This window comes from Schistocerca americana, chromosome 3, assembly GCF_021461395.2.
Source record: "Schistocerca americana isolate TAMUIC-IGC-003095 chromosome 3, iqSchAmer2.1, whole genome shotgun sequence".
In the NCBI taxonomy this organism is placed as follows: Eukaryota; Metazoa; Arthropoda; class Insecta; order Orthoptera; family Acrididae; genus Schistocerca; species Schistocerca americana.
Genome location: NC_060121.1, coordinates 530,670,957 through 530,689,633, shown reverse-complemented (window position 1 = coordinate 530,689,633; position 18,677 = coordinate 530,670,957). Strand labels below are relative to the sequence as shown.

The 18,677-nt window shown below is 39.0% G+C and overlaps 1 protein-coding gene across 1 annotated transcript in view; it reads right to left on the bottom strand.

Moving 5' to 3' along the window:
• LOC124607412 (DIS3-like exonuclease 2) overlaps nucleotides 1–18,677 on the bottom strand; it is a 198,625-nt gene that overhangs the window by 143,489 nt on the left and 36,459 nt on the right. The window contains exon 5 of the mRNA XM_047139737.1: nucleotides 10,779–10,880. Coding sequence (XP_046995693.1) covers nucleotides 10,779–10,880 — 102 coding nt within the window. The remainder of the gene's footprint in view (nucleotides 1–10,778; nucleotides 10,881–18,677) is intronic.

Sequence of the window (18,677 nt, the reverse complement as noted above, 5' to 3'; positions counted from 1 at the left end):
CAGCATGTGGTGCAAAGTATACACGCAAGTAGTGTATGTAGTTGTTGCAACTGTATCATGTCAGATTTGAACACGAAATTCTTTAAAACATGCTATCACAAAACCCTGGTTCTATTTCTGTGTGACACAGCACATGATCTGTGTGAAAAGTATATTTTCAGCACTTCACAAAATGCTTCCGCCCGTACCTGCATTCCAGTGTTGACAGCCCACTCTCCCTCTCCATTCATCCAGGAGGTGAGATCATTTTACATATCTTAGTGCGGTGTGGTGGCTGTCAACAACCCATAGAAACAAAGCTACAAATTCCCTGATTTTATATGTCTTCCTAGTAAGGTGTACCTCAGGCCGTTTTCTTTCTATTTACATTTGTTGTGATTGAACAAGTTGATAAGTAGCACAAAAGACTGATGGTTCGCACTATGGCTGGTGACGGGGTTAAGGGAATATTTTTGGCCATTGCGGAGAGGGGAGACATGAGAGGAAATGCTGACGTAATCCACAATTGGTGTTGTCAACACTATTTGCAATGTTTAACTTCACTGTGAAATTATGATACAACTACTATTAAGCTGTGGAAGCAAAGGAAAAATAGGGCAGCCGACGCAACGTCCTGGGCTGAGACAATCTGTGACAAAGAGGCCTAGCTGCCACCTTATGACTCAGTCTTGTCATTTTGCACATACTTCAGGTGTGTCATATTTAGCAAGCTTTTAAATCTAAACACTGAGTCTCGTAGTACGCTTGGTCAGAATCAAGGAATTGTGAGTCATTTCTGACTAGTGAGCTCTTATTGGCTGGCAACTTGTTACACCACCCAACAGCCAGCGCAACCACCACACTACACTACGCTAGTTTTACACAAGTGACTTGATCCAGTTTGACATGAGTGAATCACTGGTCAAAACTGACTATTTGAAGTGCATGTGCCTTTTGCACTTGCACATAAATCAGCAAAAAATTACAATGTGAGTGCCTCCATGATGTCAATGATCTATAGATTCTCCAGAGCGTAGAGTTCTAAATGTCTGAGTATGCTGCACCCTGCACATGCGCAGAGACAGGCAGCTATGGTGGCATCTGCTAACACTGGAAGTTATAACGTAGTCTGGTTGAGTTCACTCCTATTACAGAAATAGATTTTGTGATTTTGTGTCTTCTTAATCTTTACTGTAATGTTTTCTTTGTTTCGTGGCACACTGGAAGGTTACACAAGGTCCTGATATTTTTGCCTACAAGTGTTCTCCTACAAGAGATACAAAATATCTGAAAGCAAAAAGTGTATGTTTCACAGAGAAAGAACCTACTGTGTTTACATAAGAACATAAATAGATAAACACATTTTAAATGAAAATTATTTCAACTGTGAAAAACTGAGAATTACTGGACAAGAAAATTAATTTTCACTGTTACTTGGCACCTAGAAAAAAGATCACAACATACAAAGGATGAAGGAAAAAGTCACTATTTACTGCTTTCTACATACTGTCTATAGGTGAATATGGAGTGGGGGTAAGGAATGGAAGAGAAAGCCGCCTGGTACAATTCTGCTCAGAGCATAACTTAATCACAGCTAACACTTGGTTTAAGAATCATGAAAGAAGGTTGTATACACAGAAGAGGCCTGGAGATACTGGACGGTTTCAGATAGATTATATAATGGTAAGACAGAGATTTAGGAACCAGGTTTTAAACTGTGAGACATTTGCAGGGGCAGATGTGGACTCTGACCACAATCTATTGGTTATGAACTGTAGATTAAAACTGAAGAAACTGTAAAAAGGTAGGAATTTAAGCTAATGGGACCTGGATAAAGAACCAGGGGTTGTAGAGAGTTTCACAGAGAACACTGGGGAACAACTTGCAAGAACACGGGAAAGAAATACAGTAGAAGAAGAAGGGGTAGCTTTGAGAGATGAAATACTGAAGGCAGCAGAGGATCAAGTAGGTAAAAAGACTAGGGGTAGTAGAAATCCTTGAGTAACAGAAGAGGGACTGAATTTAATTGATGAAAGCCGAAAATATAAAAATGCAGTAAATGAACCACGTGAAAAGGAATACAAATGTCTCAAAAATGAGATCGTCAGGAAGTGCAAAATGGCTAAGCAGGGATTGCTAGAGGACAAATGTAAGGATGTAGAGGCATATATCACTACGAGTAAGATAGATACTGTCTACAGGAAAATTAAAGAGACCTTTGGAGAAAAGAGAACCACCTGTACCTAAGCAAAGAAGGAAAAACAGAAAGGTGGAAGGAGTATATAGAGGGTCTATACAAGGGTGACGTACAGGAGGGCAATATTATCGAAATTGAAGAGGACGTAGATGAAGATGAAATGGGAGATATGATACTGTGTGAAGAATTTGACAGAGCACTGAAAGACCTACATTGAAACAAGGCCCCGGGAGGAGACAACATTCCGTTAGAACTACTGATAACCTTGGGAGACCCAGCCATGACAAAACTCTACCATCTTGTGAGCAAGATGTATGAGACAGGTGAAATATCCTCAGACTTCAACAAGAATGTAGTAATCCCAATCCCTAAGAAAGCAGGCGTCAAAAGGCGTGAAAACTACCGAACTATCAGTCACGGCAGCAAAATACTAACACGAATTCTTTACAGACAAATGGAATAACTGGTAGAAGCCAATCTTAGGGAAAATCAGTTTGGATTCTGTAGAAATGTTAGAACCCGCATGGCATGATTTATCATAGAAGATGTATTAAGGAAAGGCAAACCTACGTTTCTAGTATTTGCAGACTTAGAGAAAACTTTTGACATTGATGACTAGGATACTCTCTTTCAAATTCTTAAGATGGCAGGGATAAAACACACGTAGCAGAAGGCTACTTACAATTTGTACAGAAACCAAATGGCATTTATGAGAGTCGAGGGGCACGAAAGGAAAGCAGTGGTTGAGAAGGGAGAGAGAGAGAGAGAGAGAGAGAGAGAGAGAGAGAGAGAGAGAGAGAGAGAGAGAGAGAGAGAGAGAGAGAGAGAGAGAGAGAGAGAGAGAGAGGGAGGGAGGGAGAGAGGGAGGGAGGGTTGTAGCCTAGCTCCGATATTATTCAATCTGTAAATTGAGCAAGCAGTAAAGGAAACAAAAGAAAAATTTGGAGTAGGAATTAAAATCCATGGAGAAGAAATAAAAATTCTGAGGTTTGTTGATGACATTGTAATTTTATCAGAGACAGTAAAGGACTTGGAAGATCAGTTGAGTAGAACTGACAGTCTCTTAAAAGAAGGATATCAACATCAACAGAAGCAAAACAAGGATATGGAATGTAGTCATATAAAATCAAGTGATGCTGAGGGAATTAGATTAGGAAATGAGACACTTAAAGTAGTAGATGAGTTTTGCTATTTGAGCAGCAAAATGATGACGGTCGAAGTAGAGAGGAGATACAATGTAGATTGGCTATGGCAAGGAAAGCAATTCTGAAGTAGAGAAATTTGCTAACATTGGGTATAGATTTAAGTATCAAGAAGTCCATTCTGAAAGTATTTGTATGGAGTGTAACCATGTATGGAAATGAAACATGGACAATACATAGTTTAGAAAAGAAGAGAATAGAAGCTTTTGAAATTTGGTGCTACAGAAGAGTGCTGAAGATTAGATGGGCAGATCACGTAACTAACGAGGAGGTACTGAATAAAATTGGGGAGAAGAGAAATTGGTGGCACAACTTGACTAGAAGAAAGGACCGGTTGGTAGGACACATTCTGAGGCATCAAGGGATCACAAATTTAGTACTGGAGGGAAGTGTGGAGGGTGAAAATTGTAGAGGGAGACCAAGAGATGAATACACCAAGCAGATTCAGAAGGATGTAGACTGCAGTGGTTACTCAGAGATGAAGAATCTTGCACAGGATAGGGTAGCATGGAGAGCTGCATCAAACCAGTGTCTGGACTGAAGATCACAACAACACAACATACTGTCTCATGTGTTTACCAGCCTATAATGTCATGAGCAAATAAATGTATGTGTTCTGAAATGGTTGGATGACACTTTTCATACTCTGATGATGATGATGATGATGATGATATGTGGGGCACTCAACATTGTGGTCATCAGTGCCTGTACAAGTTCCGAATCTTTCCATTTCCAGTCTCAGTACTTCGCGAATGATGATGAGATCATATAATCCCTGACCCAGCCGGGAATCGAACCAGACACCCCGTGATCCAGAGGCAGCAATGCTAGCCATTAAACCACGAACTGCGGACTTTTTCATATTCTCAGGAGAGTGAGTAATTTACTACATGACATTAGACAAGAATTTCCGCTATGAATTCTACTTTGGTCGTTAATAAACTCTATTGTCATTGCTTTTTCCTACGTTTTGCTACCACATTTCAAATTTTCCATAAAAAGGATAGTCCCTCATAACCTTGCTTTCACCACTCAGATACCAAACTCCACAGCAGACAGCTTTCACAACACCAGCAATTTGAGCAAAGATGTGTAAATGAAACTGATTACTCAAAACAGACAACACTCCAATAAAATGCCAGGGGTGCTGCAGTAGAGCCACTTTCACTTGTCGCGAGTAGTCAACTAAGAGAAGAAAGTCGACTGTATAAAAGCGGCTTTTAACACAAGTATAATGAGTTCGCCTGCTGGACACACTCAGGTCACTGCGCTCGTGGACTGCCATTGGCTACAGAAGAAAAACACTCATTTCCACATGTTAGATACCAATGCCTTTCACCGTACTTCACAGTTTTGACTTTTGTTCACCATGTTCATCAATTTTTGTTTTTTCAGGGTGATCAGAAAGGGAAGACCTCTCAAAAATGCATGTTTTGATGTATAATTTTGGTCGTAGTAAGTCAGAAAATAGCTCCATTAGCTTGTACCCAGATACCAATTTCAATTTTTGGACAAGTTTTTACTTGCTGTTACACATCTGTGATCTTTTAAGAACTGATGAAATTCATTACCACAAATTATTGTATAAACATTGTACTGTACATTTAATTTCCTTTGCTTATATAGATTTTGTACACTGTACTGGAGAGGGTACAATTTTTAATCATATATGCCAATTAATATATGTTTCTGCTCATATTTTGGAGTTTGTAACTTTTCCTTGATTCTGCATTTGCTCAGTTTTATGTTTTTTAAGTCTGGACTGCATGAAAACGTAAAATAGGGGTTTCACTGTACTGATATAGAAATAGAAACAAAAATACCTGCATTATCAATTATGTGGAACTGGAAACCAGCAGAGGATGAAGAAAGAGATGAAGAAACAGTGGGAAAAATTTGGATTAGGGATAGGAAATGAGACAAGGAAATGACTAATCAGTTTCTGCAAAGAAAACTTACTAGTAGTTGGTATTTGAAAATCACAAAAGTGGATGTTATTCCTGGATCTCAAATTTGAGCAGAGTTGGATTTTAGATTGACACAGGAAAGATTTAGGAACTGTCTGATGAATGGCAGAGCTTACCCAGGAACAGTCTACATAGTGGGAAGAATAAAAGTGAAGTTGCAGAAAGTGTGGAGTGGTAAAGCAAAAGAAAGATTAAACTTGAACATATTCAAGGCGCTGGAACACAGGTTTCTTGAAAAATTGGAAAGAGGTGGAGTTGAATGTGTAAATGACAAGTGAATTAAAATGAGGGAAGGACTCATGGACTCTGCCAAAGAAGTACTAAGAATTAGTGTGTCCACAGAAACCAGGAAAGAATTGACTATAGGAAATGTGTTTTAAAAAACAAGAACAACTGAAAAATGGAAAAACGAGAAAATTAAGGATACAAGAAACTGAATAATGAATTGAGAAGAGAAACTGAAGAAGCAAGAGAAAGATGCATGGAAGCGGAATGTGAGGAAATGGAGAAATATACAGATTGGCTAGGGATAGTTATTGAAAGTAAAAGAAGTAAGACTGAACATGGAAATACAAAAGAGCGAACGATACAAGAACAACTGAATGTTTTGAGCAGATCAAATATCAACTGAAATCAAGCTTGAAGAGAAGAAATGTTTGCAATAAAATGGAAAGAAATACAGCAGCTTGGAAGCAGAGGAGGGAAGGGGCTGAAGGAGATGAAGAATCGAAAGAAATTTGGAATCGATAACTTGTCGGCAGAAGTTTTTTTAGAGTTTTGGAAGCAGAGGAGAAAAGAAATAGTTTACACCTGTAATGTGATACAAGACAAAGGGAAATGGCCTGATGACTTCCTTGCAGCAGTAATGACACCAATGTAGGAAAAGAGAAATGCCAAAAATGCAAAGAGCTTCCAAGTATCAGGCTAATTTCTCATGCAGCTAATACATTTCTGAGAGTGCTGAACAGTAGCCTCTACGCCAAGTTGGATAGATGGGTTGGGGAGGAAAGGTTTGGATTTTTTTTTTCTCAAAGAAACAAGAGATACTACTGGCCTGCTAAGAATCATAGAGAAAAATATATTGAAAAAGGAAGAGAAATTTATGCTGTTTTTATTGATTTGGAAAAATCTTTCCACAGAATGCAAAGTATCAAGCTGATGGATACTTCCAAGAGGGAACAAGTAGACTTTAGGGATAGGTGATTGTTACAGAAGCTATATTTACAACAGAAAGAAAGAATAAGGATTAGAAATGAAATGTCGGAAAGAAGCAGCAATGGAAGGAGCATTAGACAAGGTTGCTGACTCTCCCTTTTATTGTTCAACTTATACCCGAAAGAAATTATTGCAAAAGGCTTAGATAGAAAGAGAGGAATGTATATTGTTGGAAAGACAAAAGGATATATAAGGTTTGCTGATGACGTGGTACTAGTGGCAGAAAGTGAACGAACCGTAAAGAAAATGCTAAGAGATTTGAACAAAGCTTTTGTGGAATATGGGACAATACATCAAAAACAAAAAGTATGGCGACTGGCAAAGGAAGGAGATTGGTAAATGTTAAGATAGGACAAGTTATTATTAGTTATGTAAGAGCATTTAAATATCTTGGAAGTACAATCACTGAAGACTTTAGATGACATCAGGAAATCCACATTCTTATACCAAAGGGGCATTCAACAGAAATTGTGGCAAATTAGATAAAGGTCTGAGAAACTGACTTGGAAGCCTTTTGTGGGGAGTGTGGCATACTGCTGAGCAGAAAAATGGACACTGAGATAAGAGGATGTAAAGAAAGAAGAAAAAAAACTAGAAGCATGTGGATGTGGAGGAGAAAGGGGACAATAAGCTGGATGGAAAGAGTAAGTAAGGAAAGAGTTTGTCTGACGAGACTGAGAGGAAGGAGGATATATAAGATGATAGATGGCATAAGTGGAAGCAGAAATTACGCACACCTCCTGAAGAGGGTGGCAGAAGACAGCAGAGCATGGAGTATTACCATGTGGAAACCTGCCTTTGGCAGAACACTGGTGGTGGTGGTGGTGGTGGTGGTGGTGGTGGTGGTGGTGATGATGATGATGATGATGATGATGCAGGGCATGATGATGATGATGATGATGATGATGATGCAGGGCATGATGATGATGATGATGATGATGATGATGCAGGGCATGATGATGATGATGATGATGATGATGATGATGATGATGATGATGCAGGGCATGACGATGATGATGCAGGGCATGACGATGATGATGATGCAGGGCATGACGATGATGATGATGCAGGGCATGACGATGATGATGATGATGATGATGCAGGGCATGACGATGATGATGATGATGCAGGGCATGACGATGATGATGATGATGATGATGATGCAGGGCATGACGATGATGATGATGATGATGCAGGGCATGACGATGATGATGATGATGATGATGATGATGATGCAGGGCATGACGATGATGATGATGATGATGATGCAGGGCATGACGATGATGATGATGATGATGATGCAGGGCATGACGATGATGATGATGATGATGATGATGATGATGATGATGCAGGGCATGACGATGATGATGATGATGATGATGATGATGATGATGCAGGGCATGACGATGATGATGATGATGCAGGGCATGACGATGATGATGATGATGATGATGATGATGATGATGATGCAGGGCATGACGATGATGATGATGATGATGATGATGATGATGATGATGATGATGCAGGGCATGACGATGATGATGATGATGATGATGATGATGCAGGGCATGACGATGATGATGATGATGCAGGGCATGACGATGATGATGATGATGCAGGGCATGACGATGATGATGCAGGGCATGACGACGATGATGCAGGGCATGACGACGATGATGATGATGATGCAGGACAGATGCATCCCAGAGTCTGTTTCAACTTACATTGCAGCAGCATCTTGGCATTAAGAACAAATTTATGTCATGAAGGAATCTAAGAATAAATGTCACTTGCCCAAGTACTCATTTCCACAGAGTAAAACTTATTGCATCACCTCATATAACCCATTTTCTCAGTTTCTGACTGACTGGAATTGCACAGCATGCAAAGGTCAATATAAATTAATACGATGCTTTTGCTGCATGTATCCTTCATGAATGGATTGTGACTAGCATCTGATTCCTACAAACTCTGCTGATGGTACCACTTTCTATCAACTTTGGAATTGCTGGAAGTATATTAATAACATTTTGTATCTCTCATTTCCTACTGGGAATATGCACTGAATTATATGGTGTGCACTAACTGTCAGCTGATTCATCTCTGTCTCACTCAGCCTGCTACCATATCTATAACAACACTTGGAAATCATCACTAAAAGCTGTAAATTTATAGTAGACCGGACTCCTGAAGTTAAGACCACAGCCATCACCGTATACAACTATTGTAATAGCCATGTTTATTGTTACCAAATGCGCCTAATTCCGTACTTTATATTTGGGAAATCTGAAGAAATAAAAATTCACACAAGGCCTCATAACGACATAGTGATTGCTCCAGCCTGAAATAAAACATTTGTAACCACCAAACCAACTTCTGGTAGATCATCTTTCGATTATATTCAACAGTAATTTGTGCTCTCAGGTATTGCAATACACATAATGGATTAGATGACAATTTCACACTCTGCAGACTCTAGTACAGTTGGTCAAGTGAACTTAACACTTTGGCAACCAAGCCCGAGTATAACTTTGGCCATTACACTGAGTTCAAAAGATCTTGCCCAAGTATAACTCAGGCAGAAATTTTCTCGATGCGCAAGCCATCTATCGCTTGAACACTGAACTCATTTCAAATGAAAGTATTGTATGGACGTCTCACTACTTGTCACTTAACAGGTGCTGCCTTCTGTTGTCAATTTCTAAAATTATTTTGAAGAAACAGTAGTGAATGTAACAGCTGCTGTTACAACTCGTTGAGCCATTATGTGAATACACCATTGTTGGTTTTGTGTATGTACTCATTAGGTTCTGCAGTTTGTTGCAATTCTGCTACAAAATGTAATGTTTGTTGAGTGAGCAAGAAATTCTGGAAGTTGAAGAGGAAGAATTCAATAACTCTGGATCGGAGGGAGAAATATCCGCGTTGGAAATGGTCTGAACATTCATATTCAGGTAAACTGCAGTCTGCCACAATTTTTCCATCGCTAATATTGTTACTACAGATACTGCTGCTGTAATTACAATTTAGATCTGTTTTATTTGTCTTAATCTCATCTTCTTTACAGATGAATTTCATGACCAAGCAGCATCCAACATGGGTATCCAAGATTTGTTTTGAGAAGATGAGACAATTTACTGGTACAACATGCAGAAGAGATACAAACTACTACTGTGCTGATCACGATATACCTCTATGAATACTATAATACTTCAGATTTTTACATACAAAAGCAAAATACTTGTGAAATTGCACAGTAACCCACCTCTCACTTCCTTGTTAAGGATAATTACATTTCCTGTCATCATCATTTTAAAACTTGCAAATCTATCAATTAAGTTCGTATTATGTTTTATGATGTATCACAAACTTATGTCAAAGTAACACTTCACATAATGGCCTGTTTTCCATGCCGAAATTCTTCTAAGTGGTTGAACTTCAATGTGTTAATTGAAATGTTGTCTGATTAACAGTGTTCTTCCACATTACTCTACCAGAGAAATTTTGTTCTTGGTATGTTAATTTTGATATGATTAAATTATGTAAGAATGGTTGGTAATGATGTTTGGTGCCACTACAGCTGCTGTCAGTGACAAAATTATGAAGTTACAACAGTTTGTCTACCTTGGCCCACTTCCACACCGACTGGGGGACTTTTAGCAGGTCCAGTCATTCAACTTTAAATATTTTGTATTATTTACACATGAGAACAAATACAACACTACTTTTCCATATGAATAAACTGCCTGTAACACACTGACAATTCCTCATAACACATATTTATGGCATTCCTTGCATTATCAATACCACCAATTCATTAAATACCCCTACAATTGTTGCCTATCTCCACCTCATTCCCACCTTCATACCCAAAGTGTTTGATTCCCTTTCTGTTTTTTTTAAGCTAAACTAATTACTTTATAGAAGTGCAAACAAGTTTCTGTTCATAAACAGGAGTTTGAACTTGTCATGTATGAACAGTTTTACTATATTGCCTGGTTATTCTACTTTAAGCTCTTCTTCCTCAATCTCGGCTGAAAAAAAGAACATAAAATATACATTTCCAAAATCTCTTCTGTACAATGATACACACTCAAAAACACCCCAGAATTCTATCAGAAATTTACAAATTACACTGTTATTAAACAGACCAAGTTCTGTGTAATCTCACAATGGCTACATAAAATTTAAACGAAGTTTCAAAATAACATTTATTACCTTCCACTCTGAAGACTGTTCTAATTTTACAACAACTTCATCTCCCTCAAGTGCTCTATTTCTCTTCTGAACACCAGATATTAAAATATCCATCTGCCCATCCTAGGGAAGGAAATAAATATTTAGCAAGCACTGAAAAGTAATCTACAAATGTGGAAAAAATACCTCTAAAATAAATATACATATGAAAGCCAGGAACTGCAAATGTCACTCTGAAGCTTACTTATATCAAACTTCTTTGGCATCAGTGGGTAGGATTGGGATTAGGATGAAATAATAAATGCAAAATAAAAAGTTATATTTCAATTCAACAAAATCCAAAACGAACACACAAATCAGCACAGAGCATTTTTCAAATTTTGGAAGGTACACATAAAAATTAGTTTTTTTTTAGTACTGTGACAAGTTTCTTGATAAATAATATACAGATAACTATGTCGAACAGGTATAATGACTGGTTTGATCTAAGTAATAAATCAAACTTTCAGAACCTGTCATGTTTTACTCTAATGTGCATCACGCAACACTTCACTGGCAAACATTGTAATTTGTATATCACAACATACTGTTCAAAGCATTTTGGAAAATTATTTCACACAATTTTCACAGACATAACAACCTGACACAGAGAAATACCAAATACAAAACTAATCCTAATGTTTCTGATTATATTTTCCATACATTACATGCCTTTGGGTGTTCACTGAAAATTAAATTATTTGTGCTCATTCTCTCTCTATCAATGCCAAGACCTCACAAAATTTAGCATTATAACCATTTAACCTATAACATTGTGCAGTTTATTTACTGTGTTTAGCGTTTTCAGTTGTGTAAAGTGTAATTTCAATGTTAAGAAACAAGCTTGATGCATGACACACTATGCACATGGTTTGTATATTTGCTTATAATGTTTGATCACCTAAGAACTAGTGTCCCTTTGAGTGCTAGTCAGCTGTTTCCTGAAGATGGCCCAATAAGCTGAAAACTAATTTGAAATGAACAAAAATCAGTAGAATAGAAACAGTGCTTGTTATTCAATCTTAAATATGGAATTGTTCTTCCAAGAAGTACCAGAAGAATCCACACATAAGTATTTAAAAATGTCACAGTTTTGAACTTCAATTGTTCGTTGTTTGTTTGTGGAAAATCCAGGATGGAATATAACAACATAATGAAAAGGATAGTTGCTACGCATCATACAGCACAGAAGCTGAATTGCAGAAAGACACAACAAAAAGACTGTCGGAAAGTTAGCTTTTGCCCAACAAGGCCTTTGTCAAAAGTAGACAACATACTCACACGCACGCAAATGCAACTCACACATACATGAGCACAGTCTCTGGCAGCTGGACAGAATCTGGTTTTGTGTGTGTGTGTGTGTGTGTGTGTGTGTGTGTGTGTGTGTGTGTGTGTGTGTGTTGTTGTCTATTTTTGACAAAGGCCTTTTTGGCCAAAAAGCTAACTTTCCAACAGTCTTTTTGTTTTGTCTTTCTGCGAATTAATACCTCCACTATACGGTGGGTAGCAACTATCCTTTTCATTATACTGTTTATTTGTGGTTTATAATAGAGATGGCATCATCGTTCTAATGGGAGGGATCTGTAGAGTGACATATAACTTTGGTGAAAAGATATGTTGCACAACAAATGACAAACAAAAGAATGATGATCACGAACACAAAAGTTTATTTTAATAATGAGTTTAGAATGGTACACTGTACAGTGATTTGTTTCTCATTTTTGCATCTACCCCGGTGTGGAATGGATGAAGCATATCTGCAAGCTAGGAAAACAATAGTTTCTTTATCACACACTGCGGCACTTCCTGGTCAGTGGTTTATTCCATGTCATCAGATCATGCCTTGGAGATACACCATACTCCATGGAAGAAGGACTTTGGTGACAATCACAATGATGTCACCAATACAGAGAGAGCCTTCTCTTTTGTCATAAAGTATTGTTCAAGGTATTCATATTGATGAAGAAGGTCTCTACATTCATTGTTGGCAAGCTGGAATTTTTTAGAAAGACCTTTTCCACTTCCAGCACAAAATAAGTTGCAGAAGAAGACAAAGTCTGCATTAAATAAGACATACACAGTCATTCAAACTTTGTGCTTGAAACATAAACGACCATAACCATAAATCAATGGAAACTGTTCATTTCCCGGGTATCCACATGACCTGGAACGCTGACAAAGACAACTGGACAGGCACGGCAACTAAGGTAAAAGATAAAGTCAGAGTAATGGATATCACAGCATGAGAAGAATAAGATTGATCAATAGCCTGGAGACTTCTCACTGAGTGTCTACAAATTAAAATGCAATCAAGGGAGGTTTGTTTAAAAAAACCTTGGGCTCTGTTAATGGCTATCAACTCCTCCATAAAAACAATAAATGTATCCAGTAACAAATCTTGTTCTTGAGTGGGAGATGTAAAAGCATATCTCATCTTACCCACGGTTTTAAACCAGTCAATATTAGTAACAATGGTAGCTGAAAAACAAAGTAACTAACACCGAATGGTCATGGCACTAAAATGTTAGGTCCCTGAAATAGATCGGTTGTAATTTGTGGTCTGGGTACAAACCAAGGAGCATACACAGGAAGCACAGTCTAAGGAAGTTAGCCAGAGGTGCCTGAAGAGGGCCTTGAAGTGCATTCCATCAGCTAAACCTATCCGTGGACAAGAGGTAGTGTGTTGATACAACTTCTAAGCAAAAATTAATGTGCCAAGTTAGATATTTAGGAAACTGTTACATGGTGATTGCTTAAGTGAGCAAGAGTTGGTACAATCTGAATTGAAAAGGGGAGTTTCTCACTTCAGCAAGGGGACTATCTATAGGATTAATCTAGGAGGCATCGATGGCTAGTTTTACTCCATGATGGTCGAATGGTTCCAACAATTTCAAGAATGGACATGCCATTGAGTCACAGCAACCAATCAGAATGAGCCAAGGGTCCAGTAAATATGGAGGAGAGCAGGTCAATCTGCATCCCAAGAGGCATGGGCAAGGTAGTGAAGAGCATTAGGTTTCTGCATTCAAACTAGTCTTTAGATGACCAGACTCAGCTTTTTATCGAACAGGAGTCTGAAAAACTGGGACTGTGCAATGATGTCCACACACTGCGTAACAAAAAGCCATGGGAAATTGGCCCAAGCAGAGACCTTTTGGATGGCACCTTGGAACTTGCATTCAGCCGAATGCTACAGACCGGGAGCTGTACCAAATGTAAAAGTCACTGCCAAGCAACATGGCATGACCATGATGGAGATCACGAGTCTATGATGGTTGTGAGGAAGAGAAACACTCAGCATAGAGCTGTGAAGGATGCCATTCTCTTGGACACTTGAGGCACTAAATGACATAGCAACTCTAAACCGAAACAATTGGCGAACAAAAACTGATGAATAAAAATCAGAAGGGGGCCTCAAAAGCCTCAGTTGAGGAGGTCATGAAAAGTCTGATGTTACTAAGTGGTAGCGTGTACCTTATGTACGTAAAAAAAAGACTGGTGAAAGACGTGCTGGTCTCTAGAAAAAATTTGTCAGATTGCTGTTTCCTACCTAACCAAATGGTTGGTTGTGGATCATCCCACTGAGAAGCCACACTGATTCACATTGATAGGGGGACAGAAGGCCCTCCAATTCAAGACTCAACATAATCTTCCAGCTACCATCCCTTCATGCAGTTTGCAGAAAACATTGGTGAGCATCATCAGAAAGTAGTTGTCGACAGATGTTGGATTTTTGCATGGGTGAAACATTGGGATGACGATACTATCTCGCCCTTGTGATAGGAAAACAACTTCCAGCCAATACAGCCAAAGACCCTGAGGACTCTGAGTAACATTCAGACGTAGGATCATCTGATTATGAATGCCTTTATGTTAGAACTCTGACAAGTGGTCTAATAACAAACATATGGAAGTTGAAGTGTATTGACATATATTTTCTTTTTTCCTGGCTGGTTAATTCCACAGTTTACAGAGACAGTGAAACTGACAGTCTACTGTTCCTCGCAAATGCGAGAAACCTGGAAACATCAAAAGCCAACCAAAAAGAAAAAGCTTCTACTCATATTTCCGATGAATAAACATTGAAGAAGAGGGGTGATTCTGGGTCTCTTTGTGTCCTAAAGCCTGGCTCCTTCGCAAGCTCCTATGCTTCATGAATAGTTCATGTTAAGTGAAAATAAAAGAACGCCGAAATTATACTTCTAATGGAAATACGATATAGCAGAAATACTGAGTTGCAGATAGACACAACAAAAAGACTGTCACAAATGAAGCTTTCGACCATTACGGCCTTCGTCAACCACACACACACACACACACACACACACACACACACACACAAAGAGAGAGAGAGAGAGAGAACTCACACATACGACTACAGTCTCAGACAAATGAAACCACCCTGCAAGCAGCAGCATCAGTGCATGATGGGAGTGGCGACTGGGTGGGGGTAGCAAGGAGGCTAGCACAGGGGGAGGGGGGGGGGGGAGGAGGAGAGACAGTGTGGTGGGTGTGGCAGACAGTGAAGTGCTGCAGGTTAGATGGAGGCCTGGGGAGAGGTGGGGAGGGGGGAGGGGGAGGAAGTAGCAGAAAAGGAGAGAAGTAAAAAGACTGAGTGTGATGGTGGAATGATGATTGTGTGCTGCTGGAGTGGCATAATATTGTTGCATTCCATCCTGGATTTTCCACTGTTTGATTATAATTGAAATACCTGCTTCCACTGCTGTACGGGTACTACAGAATCATTTGATTGCTATTCAGATCCCCAAACACTGTGTGAAATTCTACCTTATTTCAAAACCTCACACAACTTCCAACAACTCTTCTTTCAATTATGGACAGTGAAGACAAACAAAACTAAAAACTCTAATTAAATATCTGTGACAATATAAGATCCCCCCACCCCACCAAACACACACATTTGCATATTCAGAAATTAACACACATTCTGGAGCTACTGACTGCAGAAATTAAGCTTGAAATAAGCAATTCACTTTCCAGAGAAAGAAACATTAAGTTGTCACCAACCTAACTTCCAAGGATTTCACAAGTACTTGGTAAATTTCTGAGATAATGATGGATTTCATTGCAGTATATGTCTTTAATTAGAACTCCAAAAAAGGGATAATTATTCTCAATAGCAAGAATTCAAATTCGAAGCATCACAGCAAACCTTGTCACCAATGGTATAGTATCCGAGTATTTTGTAATTTCCTTCATTATCAGTGGTCTGACATAACAGAGAGAGAAGAAAAGAAAGTTGGATCCCATATGTTGGAATAGTTCCAAGTTTACTCTTGGAAAAGATACAATGAAAAACATTGCTACAAATACTCAAACCCATCTAAAATACAAGCTTAGAGTACTCATAACTGAGGATGCAGATCCTGCAAATGACAAGGCCCTTACCCCTCTACACTCAGTGCATCGGAGTTTCACAAGTGTGATATTCTTACTTCCTCTGAAGAACAATTACTGATACAAATTAGAAACCTCAACAGCACATCTCCAGCTTCCAGCAGAATTCCACTTCCATAATGTATTTTTTCAAACTTCCCGGCAGATTAAAACTGTGTGCCGGACCGAGACTCGAATTCGGGATCTTTGCCTTTCGCGGGCAAGTGCTCTACCGCACTTGCCCGCAAAAGGCAAAGGTCCCGAATTCGAGTCTCGGTCCGGCACACAGTTTTAATCTTCCAGGAAGTTTCATATCAGCACACACTCTGCTGTAGAGTGAAAATTTCATTCTAGAAATGTATTTTTTCATTGCAAATGGAACCAGAAACCCAATATCTAACATACAGCAATTCTTCATTAGCTGCGAGCCAGTCTTTGTATGTTCCAGATCTATACACTGCAGAAGCTTCTCCTCTCTATACTTCACAAATTTCAATTCACAATGCATTCAGCCTAGCCAGCAAATCAAATTCATCAGAGCAACAATAAAATACCCAGATATTTCAAACTTTCTCTAATACTTCAATCTACAACCCTCCATGTGAAACAAAACTACGCATTCATAATATAAACGGAAGGAATTTACAGACATGTTTTATTTGATGATAGTTACTGTTTTCTTAATATTAAGTTTTTCATACTTACAAGTCATCAATAAGATTATTCATTTTGTAAGACTAATTAAGTACATGTTCATTCTCAATGTTAAAAATCCAAAAAGGTGTTTTGTTCCCCACATTAACTCTAATATGTAATGGCCAGTGGTCACAGAATGCCTTTGGAGGACATGTTGGCACTTCAGCCTCATTGATGCACATTGCCAACACACTTGTCTGGCACTGATAGAAAAAACCTCTGCCCACTGTCCAATCACAGGCCCATTTAACTTGCAGCTGCAGATAGATGAATAGAGTAACATGTATGTTTCTCTCTAGATGTGAATAGAATCAGTAACGCTCCCATTTTGGGGAAGAGGCATGCACCTACACACAAGCCTCAACTTGCATGTGGGTACAGGCACACGGTGCTAGGTGCACAGGTGTAAGCATAGCTTAGGTTTAACAAGAAGATGGAGGATGTTAAGGCTGAGACAAGAATGGAGGCAAGTTAATAATTAGACCAAAGTTGATGAATGCTAATGTGAGAATCAGTGATAAGCCATTGACAGTGGGATAATTAGAGACCAAGAACATGTTCATATTTCCCAAGGATGATTATGAATCAGAGAATGATCTTTTTATTGGTTCCACACTGATCATTTATTTTAAGCGTTTGAATAAACCACAAAAACCTAAATCTAGATGACAGGGTAGAGGTTTCAACTCTTCAGCTCTGAAGCCTAACTAGCATACCACATCTCATGGCAATGATCTCAGTAAGTAATGGTTTATGAACGGCAGCGTGTGACAGTCGATGGAAAAGACAGGACAGTGGAAGCGGAAAGAATAATTTTGGATGGTAACAGTAAGATCACCTCTCTAGTTACATCAAAATCTGTGAAATTAGGATGACCCTGACCTTATTCAATCTTTTCGTGAGCTATTTGGAAGAGACACTGCTCAACACCAAGGAGCTCCTCACTTTTTCGAAAAGTAAAACAAAAACTGAATTCCTATTTGCAGCCCATTACCACCCAGGCCTCAAATGTCTTTATTACATTTGACCACCCATGGCACAACTTCAAGAACTGAAAATATGATCGCTCCAAGATACCCTCCCTGTGTAACTCACTTTTGCCCTCCTAAACTCTGCAACAAACTTGTCAAACTGTGTGACATATCTAGATCTTCATCCCAATCCCCAAGGTTCAAAGTCCCCATCCACTCATTCACTACCAGTTACTCCTATTCCACCAAATCCCGCATCATTAAAGCCAGAGCAGCATGTGAAACCATGCGTCTTTACCAACTAACAAGAATTCATTACACGGCTTTTTACACTGCCTGACAAAAAAAGTGAAGTGCCCACATGACATGGTTGCACATCAATGTAGCTTCATACATCATTGGTAGATATATAAATGATTGTTGTTGTGGTCTTCAGTTCAAAGACTGGTTTGATGCAGCTTTCCATGCTAGCCTATCCTGTGCAAGCCTCTTAATCCCTGCACAACTACCACACCCTACATCTTTTTTAATCTTCTTATTGTATTCAGGCCTTTGTCTCCCTCTACAATTTTTACCACCCACACTCCTTGCTATTGCACACACCAGACTACTACCTTGTGACACAACCATCACTCTTACAGATGTGTACTGTAGGTAAGCAGTAGCCCCTGCTGCTATCAACTCTACTCCAAGAGATTGTGTGGAAACATCAGGCATAGACACAACTCACACACCGTTTTCATTCAAGCCTCATGCCGCTTTGCAAAATCGTGTGCAATTAACTAGTGTGAAAACGTGTCCCTAGAAACTGTACTGA